Genomic DNA, 13,332 nt, shown 5'->3' on the forward strand with positions numbered 1-13,332 from the left:
GTGTTGAAAGATGTCTGTGTTACCATCTTCAATGCCTGTCTTACAGACTGGGGATGGAGAAGTTTGTCTTGCTTAGGAATGCAGATTGTAGTCTATAGGGAATATGGTGCATTTGTGCTGAGGTGTTTTGCTGGGTCAGGATTTAGATAATATGCCCGAGGTCTTAAAGATCTGTGGCAGAGCTGGGAAGTTAATCTAGACCTTTGTGGGCCCTAGGTTGGCTGAAGGGGCCAGCAGCGCCTACTGGAACAGAAGCAAAGCTAAAACGCTGCACTGCCAGAGAGGCTGACACCAAAGGGAGAGGAGGTCTCTGCATGGAACTAAGAACTGTGCTCTGTGGAGATTTTGTGGCTCAGTGTCTGCTACTGTTGTTGGCTTCTGACTGGAAGAGATGATCTTGGTTTGCTTTCTAGTCTAGTCCTCCCATGCAGAGAGGACAAGAGTTAATGCAGCTTTTACATGTGTGACTAACACTTTAGCATGTAAGTGCTCACAGAGCCTTTGCAATGTGGAGCCTAAAAAAGCAATGCTGAAGAACTTGAAAACTTCCCTTGCAGCAAAAAGTCCTGATGAGGCATGAAACCCCCTCTTTTTACTTCTTTTACTATGTTGTGGTTGGTTTGAATCTTCTTTCAAGATTTGAACTCAGAAGTTAATGTTCCTTCTATTGGAATTGACAGGCAAGGACTAGCTTCTGTGGTTCTTAAACTGCTCAGCTTCTTTTAGCTTTTAATCATCTACCAGAACTGATTCTTGCCTTGTATAATTAGGCCTCTTATATTCCATGATCCCACAGCTGTGGAATTCACCCACCACTGCAAAGCAGGACTCCAAAATTTAGGCTTTCATTTATGGATACTGTATAAAACAGGGACAGCTATTTCTTCAAAACTATTAAGACCCTGATTAAAATTCTAGCAGTTGCAATGGCCAGAATCCCCCAAGAAAAATATGAAGTGAGTTTAAACTGGAATAGTATGAGCTCCTGAAACACTTCTTTCAAGGGAATGCTGCTCTGTTCATCTGATGAGCCACTCTTTTTTGGGATGCAGAGGGTGTTGGTAATCTGTAAAGATTACAAAAATGAATGTGGTGTGTATTTTTAACTGTTTAATTTTCAAGCTGATATTTTTCATTGCACAATCCTAAAGTAGTTTGCAATAACATAGTCCCACACTGGTAAAAGGAGAGGCTGATGTGAGCTGAAGAGCTGATTTATGTTACTTGCTGGCAGGTAATTGTATCTTCAGGCCTATCTGCACAGGATGTGGTCTTCTAAGAGAAGTGAAGTGGGAATTAGTTTCCTGCATTGGAAAAGCCTTCTGTATTTTCAACACACTCTGCCAGAAGGAAGAATGGTAGAAGACCAAATGGTGCTGTTCCTTCTAGTTGGTAAAGAGAAGCAGTCTGGAATGGTTGCCAAGTGGAATGGGAAATGGCAAGCCCTGCAATAAACAGAATTGAGTCCTGGATGACATGTTCTATTGCAATCAAGAGGTGGGAGAGTAAGGACACTGAGAGAGCAGTTCAGAGATCCTAAATGTGGTGCTAAATGAACAGCAGTAGCTTCCCTTTCACACTTAGTTTATTTCACTTATTTTACTCTTAGCTAGCCTTTCACACTTTGCCTATTGCTCTCTTAGCTTATTTCTCAGTTGAACAGCATTGCTTGTTGAGGCTCTCCCTGACCACAGGGGATATATTGGTCACTTAATCCCTTCCATGCGTTTCCCTGCCTAGGCTGAGAAATCTCTGTATCTGATGATTCAGATAAAAACTTTAGATTCCTGCAGGTTTATTTTTAGTATCAAAAAGATAATGTTATTTTTAAATATTCAAGCATTTCATTTAATTCTCCTGAAACCTGCTGCAGTTTCCTTATCTTCTGTACAACAATATTGAAAAACTTTAATCCATAACTCAAGGCAATATGTATATTCCTCTGATGTTGATGATATTGCTTTGACTGTTGTAGGAATGCTTGACCGAGAAAGGGAGACTTCCACAGCTGTAAAGAAAGGAGGTTAATCATACAGAGATGACTGCCTGCTCTTGGGCATTTGGAAAGAGAAGTGTGCAGATTTTATTGTTTCCAGTAAAATGCAAATGAAACAAGAATTAAAACAATAGGTGGACGTTCAAATTTGGTAGGATCCTTGTTGCTCCACAGTTCAATTAATATTTGTATGAAGGGCTTAAAGAAAGTAAACAAAGCATGCTAGGAGCACAAAGAAGAATTCTGAGTGACAGAATTGGAATTCCAGACGGTCTAAAACTGATGGGATTAAATTTAGTGCAATAATACAGAAATTAAAAGTACAAATAGGTGATGGGGGAGTGACCATGGTTTGACAGTCGTGAGGATCATAGATTGATATCATGCTGCAGCAGAGACTTGATGCATCTCACTGCTGTGATGTTTGATACATTAGGAGAAGTGGTGAGTAGCAGAGACAGGCTACTCTTTTTACTGATTTGAGTATGATGAGGTTGCGGTTCAGAGAAGTGTCCTCAACTTTAGATGAGGAGCTTTAAGAAAGATGTAGACAGATGGAAAGGATTGCAGATGATTGCAGTAGTAGAGGTATAGTTACAGAAAATATGATTCTGAGCAAAGTTTAAAACAGAAGTGTGTTTAGTAATGAAAGTTAGGAACAAATGTTATAATTTTGCAAAGGGCTAGTTAATAAAGATACTTTTTTGCCTCTTCACATTAAAGTATGGCAAGACAGAGTAGGAAATTTTAGGTGGGACAAAAAGAAAACATAGCTTATCAAAGTAATACCTGAACAATAGAACAAATAATATTAGCAGTGTTAGAAGTGAAATTTTCTTTCATGGAGAGGTTTTAGAATAGGTTTGGAGCCTGATGCTTCTGTTTACTTCACTGCTGCATTGCAGGTATTTTGGTGATGATGTGCAGAAAGTTTCATGGGTTTTTTGGTTTCCTGAAGGACTGTCTTCATATTTGATGAATCAAGTGTTAAGCTGGTATGTTTCTTTAACTTAGTCTTTTAAAAAGGAATGGTTTGAGGTCAGCTGAATTTGAGTGGTTGAGATATAGTCAAGAGTCTTTAAAAGAGAAACTTCAGAGCTGTTTCATAAGAGAAAGTTCAGTGAATAGGACTTAGATATTGAATGGCATGAGGATCAACATACGCCTGTGCAGAAGTTTTAACTACTTAATGCAGAATTTACTGCTGTGTGTCTGAAACCTTAGAGCCTTGCTATATGTAAATGAAATGTTTCCTATTACCTCTGGGTAATAGGGCAAGTTTAAAAGATCTATCCATAGAAGGGCTTCAGTACCTAGGAAATGTCTAGGAAAGTTCCTTACATTCATTCCAGTGACCATTTAAAAGGTCGTGAAAGTTTCTGAAAGAGTAGCATCTGCTTTTATTATTTCAGGATTAAACAATGATTATTTGAAATTTGAGCTTCTCTGCCCAATAGATAAATTAAATGCTTACAATTCATAAAGCTGGTAAGTTGTAGTACCTTTCTTAAGATACAAATTAGATGTTTTGAGCAAAATGATCTTATTAAATGAATTAACTTTAAATTTGCATCTGTAATATTTATACGAAGTAACTTTTGTTTTATTTGGTAGTGGTGGTTAAAATGTCAAATGCTAAAAATCACATTAACATTTCTAATTGCTTCAGGTTTGTTTAATTACTGTTTTCAGTAGTTGAAGGAATAGCTATTCAAACAAGTGACTTCTTGGTTTAAGAGAGATTGGCTCACTCTCAGATGTTGATTTCTGTGATTTTCATGGATGCCTGAGAGGCCTAAGTAGCTTCCTAGCAAGCATAAAAATAGTCATGCTGATTTGAGGTTGTAGTTGCTTTCACAGATTGTAGAAATACATAGGATGGAATAATGTTGAACTGCTAGCTGGGAAAGCATGACCTGGAAGGCTTAGGTGTGCTCTACTAAAGTCAGCTCTCAGCAGAGATGTTGCCTGAGTTGCAGGGAGTCTGTGATGGAGGCTAAAGAGTAATGTCTCTAGTTAAGGAGAGTCCTTGTTAATATTTTAATCAAACACCTGAGTGGCTGGGGCAGCTGCTTATTGTTGTGAACCAGAGGCTTCATCTACAACAGTTGAATTTAAAATCCCCTGGGAAAGCATCATTAATCTCTGTCTGCCTAGTTCAAAATATATTTTGCTGCTTCTTTTAGGGGTTTCTGAGGGCTTGGTTGTGATTAGATTTTCCTTGTTTTGTGGTTTTCTTTTTGTATGAAAAGGGATAGTTACTTATGAATTAGTGTAATCAAAGTGAGGGTTGATTGGATTTGAGTTTTTGTTTGTGTATTTGTTTTCTGTTGCAAAGGAAGCAGATAACGTTTAAAAAAATTAAGAAGTCACATAGGGAAAAATGTTCTCATCGCCCTCATTCAATAAGTCAGCAACAAAGATCAGGGATCTTAATACTCACTAAGACTTCTATTAGGAAAATGGTGAGGTTTAGCTATGAATGTATTTTTAAGGAAATGTCTGAAACAGGGATTGAGAAGATCAGAAATCACAAAAGAATGTACACGAGTAGCAACTATTTCACTTAATAAAAGGTTTTCTTTTTCAGTCCCATGATAATTAATCAAAGGGCATCTCTTAACTTACAATTTGAGAGGAGATATTGAAAGCATATTGGTTCAGCAGAGCAGGGTGGGAGCTCTCTGTGCCCTTTCAAGTGCGTTTTTGAACCTGGACAAGAATGCCAGGTCAAGAGTTTTCCATGTGTCACTCTGCTACATTTCTTGTGCTATTAAACATGAGGTCTTTTTACCTCAGAAAAATGAGGATGTTAGTAAGCATTTATGCAATCGTGGTGAATAGAAAATGTCCTATGCTAAAAGCATGACATGTGGTTTGATCTAAAGACCAGGGCTGTTACACAGGCTTGTGTCTTCTAAATTGCACAGAGAGGGAAGTGCAGGTATGGGTTTCAGCCTGACTTAACGTAGCATGTACAGACATGCAAAAATTCCCAACTACAATTAAACTTCTATGTTTATTATGATTAATTGGAAAGGAAATAATTTTTATTTTTAATTCCTCAGAACAACAGTTGTTTTCCCAGAACTGTCCATAAGTGATCTGTATTTTGGCCAAATTAGTGTAATTAGTTAATGATGCCTAAATTCTGTAATCAACACTCTCTTCTCTGACAGTGACATTACTTTTCTAAGAAAAAAGAAGTATCACACAAAACTAGGTTTTTAGACATCCATCTTTTGTCTTAATGAAACATTGCTCGCTAATAAGACCCCCAAGGGCGTTTGTCTTTTTTTCCTTCCTTGCTTCTCGTTTTTTATGTCTTTTTTTCTGTTTTGCAAAACCTTCATGTTGGTCATTTCAGCCACCATAATTACCCTTCTGGTTTTCCTGGCATTCCTTTCAGCCAGCTTTCAGCATTGTTGTTTGGTGGTGGGCACTGTGATACTCAGTGTTTTGCCTGGTGTCTCAGCTGAGAGGATGTCATACGTACAGAACAGGGGAGGGTGAGGAAGCCTGGGTGAAAGAGCAGGTTGAACCCCTAACTGTTATCATCCACTGACCTCCTTCATGAGGTCTGACTCTCCTGATGCCCATATGCCCTTGCAGAAAGTACATGGTTTCTGTTAAAGTGGGGGCTTGCTGTGCAGGAATGTGGATGGGGGTGAATTCACCCTTAAGAACAGCCCATCCCTCTGTAGGACACTAATTTAATAGATGAAATATAATATAAAGTAGTGCAGATTTTAGTTTAGAGCTCTTATTTGTATTTGAGTACAATGAAGTAGATTCTGGGGTTTTGAATCTGAACAGCAGTCGTTATATAGAAAAGAAAAGGTTTCTATGTTCAAAACAACTAGATATGTAGGGGGTGTTACACTGTCTAATACAGTGACTAAAAATCTACTTAATTTGTAAAAGTTACGTCTGATCATATACTAGCATTTTAAAAAGTCTGCATTATCTTTAAAGACAATGATATTCATTATCTAGAAGGACAAATGTGCCACTGGTTATTCTTACTAGAAGCTTTTAATAGGAAACTGGGCAGTAATTTGTCCCCATTTATTTTCTCTATTTCATGTTTGTCATTTCTGTGAGGTGGTATCTTATTTTTTCACAGTTACTCCAACCTTTCTAAATGGTTTGGCATGCCAGCGTGCTTATTGAAAAGGCTTAATTATTTTCTATCCTTTGTTTAGAAATACATTGCACTTGCTTGCTTCACCTGATCTTCTCTTCTTTTAGTACCAATACACTTGAGTAAAAGTTACTATCCAGATTGTTGGCTCCAATTTCTCTGACACAAGATACTTTCTAAATAGAAACTGATTTGGAGCCAGATTAAAAACACAGTTTCTTGTAGTTTGGGAGTAGCTTTTTAAATTGAGGAGGTCAGCACGAGCAGAAGGTCGTCAGTTAGCAGAACTGGTCTCATCTAGAGTTATGATACTGTCCTTGGCTCAGGTTTTAGCCTCAACTGCTTTGATTTTCTGTCACCAGGGTCCTCCAGGTCCTCCGGGTTTACCTGGTCCTTCAGGGAAGAGAGGTCCTCGGGTGAGTAAAACAACTATGTTCTTCTGCACCTCTAGGCAGGTCACCAATAATCAGTATGGAATTTGCATAATTTTGTTTTTCTCAACTTCATTGCTATGCTTTGCGATTATGAAAGCGTATGATTCTTAACATTTGTCGGATGGGTTAAAGTAAGACAAACAAACCGTTTCTCCTGCTGTGAACCTCCAGCAGAGTTAATCCCATGTATGGGTGTATACACTGAGCATTGTTACATTTGCACCTGGCTTTTGCTGCTCCCAGTATTAACTTCTAGTTTTTCCATGCTGCTCCCATCTGCTGCAATCTAAGGTCACGTTCATTTGTGTTTGGAATGAGGGGGAGTGATTAATACAGGCCACAGCCTCTGAGGAGGAAGCGCAGGCTACAAAATTAACCACTGCAAGACAGAGTGGGGGGAAAAAAGTACTCCCAAAAAACTCTTTTAATCTCTTGAGCTTTAGCAGCTTGATCATAGCTTGATAAATATCAGGATGATTTGCTAAAGAGATGAGCTACAGTAGGAAATAGGGTTTTTTGTGTGAATGAGTGCACCCCAACAGGAGCAGGGACAGCAGCCTTGCCCTGTGCCTGGGGACAGAGCATGGGCTTTGCCACAGTGAGCACAAACCTGTGCCCCCACTGCCTGAAAGGGCCAAAAGCCCATGCCACTGTATGGATTAGCTGATTAGGCAAAAGAGGGCAAATACATGTTTGTGCAATTGTGTACAAAAAACATTTGCTTGAGGAGTCCCTGAGGTCATGGTTGATTTGGGGGGTTTCAGGAGAAGGGCAGCTGGGAGGGAGCAGGTGAAGGTTTGTTGTGTGGATGATTTCAGGCCATGGTGGCTGGGGATGTGAATGGTTGTGGCTGGAGTGCCCTCATTCAGGCAAATTGAAAGTGGGAGATAAGGGAATAGTTTATATGCAGGCTCAGCAGATGTGTGGGAGGAGTTTTGATTCCGCCTTTGAGGAACGATTAAACAAGATGCTGCTCAATAGTATGTTGAAAGCCAACACAGCACAGGATGCTCTAAACTTGGCCTGATGGGTAGGAAGGGCACTGGTCAAAGAGGCCAAAAACCAGACTGATGCTTTATAGCAGTTTGGAGGCAAGGGAGTAGAAGAGACACATTTAAAAGTATAAAATGAAAGGCATTCCTTCAAATTCATCTCTTCATGGCTTTTTGGATCCTTCTGTGTAAGAGCTGACAATTCTTACAACTCAGCTTTTTTGTTGCACACTGCCTGTGGCAAGGATATGTCTGGCATCAGAGGCAGAATCTCATATATCCAAGTAGATATTCACAATTGGAAAGATGTCTTTGTTTTAGAGGAGGCGGTCCATATGTTTAAAGCCATGCCTGTTGGTGAGATTGCCCTTGCCCAGCTGCTATTTGTTTGGGATTTTTTTTCTGCAGGTCCTTTTACAGGTATAGAGTATTTAAAAGCACAGTGCTCTACTGTGTGAATTCTCTGGATTAATTATTGTGTAGGATATGCTTTTCAATGTGAAGAGACAGCTTACAGTAGGGTGCCTGGAAAAGGATGAAAATGGCTGAGATGAATATTTACCAGTAGTTCTGAGTTTAAAATATATTTATATGTGCCAAAAAAGTCTATAAAACTATTTGATATAAATTGTTTTGAAATGTCAGCGTTCTTTAGTTTGTACAATACTGATAAATTCAAGCAGGTGCAGCTAGTGATGATGTATGTTATGATGGGAGATTTGTGAGCCAAAAAGCCTGTGAAGACTTTGTTGACTCAAAGTTCATTTCCTCATCTAGCAGCCTGCAGTGTGACTTCTGTATTCCTTCACATGAGCTGCCATTTGTGATCCTGAAATGTGACTCAAGATGTCAAAGGGAAACAGCAGAGTGCAGAGCTGCATTGCCTGGACCTTCATCAGAGTGTGTGTCCAAGCCTGATCCTGACAGAGATCCACATGGTTGGGACACTTGGGGAATGTGTGATTAATGGTTAGAGATTTCCATTGAAAACTGATTTTGATCCCTGCAGTTCTATGATAAAGAAGTCCACATCTGACAATGTTTTTTGTGTCTTGGCTTGTTCCAAGTTTCTCAATGACGAAATTTCAGCAATTTCAGAACTAATGATGACATGAAACTCCTCTGATGCCTCTCATTCCATGAGAATGCTTTTGCACTTCTGTATTGCAGTACTGTGCCCCAACACAGTAACATTGCAGGAAGCAAAAGTAGGAGCCACTGCAGCTATGTTGGCACTTTCTATTTGTTTCCTTTCTCCTAAATCCCTGAGAGTGCCTCCAAAGTTGCCAGTGTGCAAATTAATCTCTCAAACAGCACATGGGATTAGCATTTCTGTGGAGTTATGTCAACATTGTCATTAGTCAGAGGGAGCACTTAAGAGATACAGCTTTCAGTGTTACTGCAAGGTATAATTGGTAGATTATAATGAATACAATTCAGCCTTGTGTCGGAAAGACAAACACCGAGTTTATCTATTGTTAGACCACTGAATATACAATAAAGTTGAAAAGTATTCTTATTATATTTGGTATTTGGATTAGGGAATTTTGGGAAAATTTTGGCCTTAGTGAAGTCAACAGAAGCTTTGTTGCCAATTTATCAGGGACAGGTTTTCGCTGGTTTGGTCCTTCAGTACCTGGAAGATAAATAGCTGCTGACAGCCATTGCAACCCATATTTTTCCTAACGTGCAATTTTTCAAGGAGTGGGGATTGCTGAATATGTTGCAGAAACAGACACTTATACTGGAAGGCAAGAGATAGTGAGATAGTCTTGATAGCTTATTTTGTTCCTGGAATAGGTTAAGTTGAATTATTTTAGTAACAAGTCCATTTTCTACAGTAGCTGTGGGAGAATCAGGAGAATCTGAGGGTTTTTTTTAAAAGGAGGTGGGATGCATTGCTTTGAGACACCTTTTAAGTCACTGAGAACTCACCCACTTCCTTCCCTTTGCAGTGTATAGCTGGGTACCTCAGAATATGATTTTACTGATTTTATCCCATGCCTTCAAGTGTTGTAGCTGGAGAGCAACATTGCAGTGACTATGCCAAATACCTCTTAAGAATTACCTGGGAAGACGACAGAAACTGAGATTTGTAAAAGAAAGGGGGGGTACTCAACTTCACTTTCAATTTTTTATAAAAATGTGTATGTTTTATTTCTTGTGAATCCTTTGAAAATCCTAACTGGTGATTCTAAAAGCAGGAAAGATGCAGTAAAATTATTCTCTACAAAGCATTCACATTTGTTCAGTGGTGTACTGAGTAATCCTGCTCGTTGTTCTTCTTCATTTGTTTGGGTTTTTTAATAGGGTATTCCAGGACCACATGGTAACCCAGGATTGCCAGGATTGCCAGGTCCCAAGGTGAGTTTATTTATGTATGGCACCATGTAAATACAGGAACTTTTTAATGACTTTTTGGAAGCCCCAGAACTGTTTCTTATAAAAGAAATAATTGGCCTACTTTTGTTTACAGATGGAGACTGCTACTATAAACATATTTTAATTGAATGTAATCAATTAAATTGAACTTCATATCAAAACAAAATAGCAGATTACTCAGTGGAAAGAAAAACACCTATGTATGCAGAATGATGACTTGGAAACTGTTATCTTTGCAAGTAATCTGTACTTCCCAAAAGAGTTCCTATCAATCAGCTCAGCCCCTGATAAACTGAAGTTTAAATGCTTACTTGTTGTAACCTTTAGCTTTGCTTTAAAAAAGAAAAGGGTAAAATGTAGACTGTCAGTGCCTATAAATTGCTATTTTATTGTCCATGTCCAACTTTTGATATTGAAATATTCTAATATCTCAGACATTCTTATTGATTAGTATGCTAGAAACATTTTCTGAAGATTTATCGTTGTGATATTTAAAATCAAAGAAAAAATACTGGACTGAAAGCTCAAATAACAACTTCAAACTTGTGTAACATAGGCCCTTTAAACAGATTTGACAGATTTGTGCAGTTGCAGAATGCCTTCAACTCATATTTAGTTTGAACAATTTGATAGATTTGTTAGGAAAAAGGCAGCACCATAATTTGTTTAGTATGATTCCTAATTGCAGGAATCTGACATGTCATGACAGGTGCTGAAATCTGCTTGAGGACATAAAAAGAAGTTTAATAAAGCTTTCAGTGCCAAGTGCTGTAAAACCAAGTGACTGGTTTTTGTTTTTATCTAGTTCTATAGGAACAGTTAAAGATTCATAATTAATTTTTACCGTATGCTGGCTATATAATAGAATATATTGCTAGGAAGATAATTAATTGTAACCAATTACTGCTAGGCTTTGTTTTATAATTATTTTCTCCCTCCACTGGATGATAATTCTGATCAGTTATGTAGCTCTGCCCATGAGTTTAAGAATGGAAGGAATTGTACATATGTGTATGCATATATATTTTTTTTATTTCAATATGAAAAAATATATATATTACTAGGTGCTTAGTGATCTCTTTCCTTTCAGTTAGACTAAAAGTTGTCCTTTCAATACAAGTATATTCTAAAATGTTTTTTTCTAAATAAAAATTAACCAGGTGCTCTTGAAGTTTTGGCTATGAAGATCCAGTTGGCCCACACTGAAACAAACACACTCTTGTTTGATCTTAAAACGTGGCAGATGAGTTGCAAGAATTTTCTAGCAGTAAAAGAATGCAGAATTTTATTCTGTCTTTAAGATGCATGAATTCTTCCCTCCTGTGCTGAAGGATCCTTTATGCAGTTGCTTCTGAAACATGGCACAACATTAATATCCTTCCAGCAAAGGATCCAGCCCTGAGTGAGGGCCAGCAGTTCCAACCAGTGGCTGATGTCCTCAGCATTTAATTCCTGATAAAAAATCCAGCAGCATTTTTAAAGTATTTTAAGGGTATCCATGAGGTTTGGCTTTATTCTTGTGTCTCTGAAAAATAGATTCGTTAAGAAAATCTAATTTTGTGTATTCTGGCACTGTGGGAAAGATGAGCCTGAGGAAACCTGTACAAGGTTATGGTTCATTCAGTAATACAGCCTGATAATCCTGCATGGTGTTGGAGGAACAGCTGGTGTCCTGAAGTGATGGAGACATGGGTAGAGCAATTTGGCTGGAATGTCTGCTATAATCCTGCTTGGATTTACCAATAAATCTGCTTTTCAATGTTTTGTGACTGCATGAAATTTGCAAATGTAAATCTCACTTCAGTGGGAACCTGCACTATTTTATTTTTTTCCTAGTTCTTTACTGAAAAAGTTATGAGAAAAATATCTATAATAGGAAGCACATTTACAAATACTTGTTTTAGCATGTATTATTAATAATTCTCTCCCAATGGTATTATTAAGCTTAATTTCTCTGCAACAGGGCCCTAAAGGAGACCCAGGATTCTCTCCAGGACGGGCAAAATGTGGAGAAAAGGTATTATTTTCTTAATTATAGAAAAATTTTTTGTCTGTCCCATTCTTTTGTAAAGTCTCGTTTAATATTCAGACACATTATAACAGTAAAATGCTTTGTATTTACTTTAACACTGCTGTATTTTAGCAGTTAATTATGTTAGACTGACCAGTGTAGACACAGGTAGACAATGAATCTAAGGAAAATTTTAAAATATATTAAAAGTTTAAACTTATATTATATATTTGATTTAATTTATTAAAATAAAAGTATGTTTAGAAAAATGAAATTGAATTAGATTCATACTGATATAACAAAATACAGATTCCAGTTTTCTGCAGTACCTTGCATTAGTCCAGAAAGTTGTGTTAAACAGAATTTGGTGATGACAAGTGCGCACATTACTGCACATTGTATTCTATTTAACCACTTTTTTAAAAGGACTCTTGGTGCTATGATTTGTCCTTTCACTTCAGAGACTTTTCCTGCTACTGCCTCCTAAGCCACTTTAGCCAAACCAGTAGTTGTCTTCTCTGCCCAAGTGTTTGAGTATAAATATTCAAATGTTCTATTCTTGATAGAATTGTAGGCCTGAAAGCTTGTGATTGTTTCATTCTTAGATTGACACTGAAGTTTCATACATAGTCAGTAATCTGGTAATACTAAAAATGTAATTGGATGCTTGCATTCTAATGTGTTAGCCTATGCTGCATGTTTAAGAGTACTTTGCATTTATGCTAAGTTGTATTATGAGCATTTGCTAGTAGATCAGTTGTGGAATATTTGTGCCAAGTAGAAAGCACTGTAAGAGTCAAGGACCACCCTCTGTTATGAGGAAAACATTAGCAAATAACTATCATTTACTAGCTGCTGATGTGGACACAACTTATTTTTTAGTGCATACATGCTGTCAAACCCTAAAATTCACAAACACATATTGTCAACATTTATGGGCTGCTGAGAAAAAGTTCAGAAATGTCTGTTGATGCACTGATGAGAAATTGAAGTTTCTGTGGAAATAGCATTATTTTAATCTAGCCAGCTTTTTGGCAATCAGATCATAGTGTGGTGAGCTGTACATGACTGCCTGAAACTCAAGCTATGTTCTTTGGCATGAACCCAAGCAGCCACAGAGCAGTCTAAAGCCCACCCATATATGTGTATGACTATCCTAAATACATGTAGACTGCATCTATAATCCAAAATTATGAAATTGATATGAATTTTTATAGTTCTCATTTTTTTGCGTTCTTAATTTTTTCCCTCAAATCAAATTTGCTCGTTCTAATTAATGGACTTAAATTTACTTGGATGATAAGTCACTTCCAGGATGCATTCCTTAACTTACTGGGTTTGAATTCAGGCAGTAATCATGAAAGAGTGGATCT

The 13,332-nt window shown here is 37.7% G+C and overlaps 1 protein-coding gene across 3 annotated transcripts in view; it reads left to right on the forward strand.

Moving 5' to 3' along the window:
• COL24A1 (collagen type XXIV alpha 1 chain) overlaps positions 1 to 13,332 on the forward strand; it is a 127,389-nt gene that overhangs the window by 14,815 nt on the left and 99,242 nt on the right. For all 3 annotated transcript variants that reach the window (XM_042030290.1, XM_042030291.1, XM_042030292.1), the window contains exons 4-6: positions 6,503 to 6,556; positions 9,877 to 9,930; positions 11,912 to 11,965. In XM_042030290.1, coding sequence (XP_041886224.1) covers positions 6,503 to 6,556; positions 9,877 to 9,930; positions 11,912 to 11,965 — 162 coding nt within the window. The remainder of the gene's footprint in view (positions 1 to 6,502; positions 6,557 to 9,876; positions 9,931 to 11,911; positions 11,966 to 13,332) is intronic.

The sequence above is a fragment of the Corvus kubaryi genome, unplaced genomic scaffold, assembly GCF_017639235.1.
Source record: "Corvus kubaryi isolate FWS band 111438036 unplaced genomic scaffold, C.kubaryi_AGA036_p1.0 37334, whole genome shotgun sequence".
In the NCBI taxonomy this organism is placed as follows: Eukaryota; Metazoa; Chordata; class Aves; order Passeriformes; family Corvidae; genus Corvus; species Corvus kubaryi.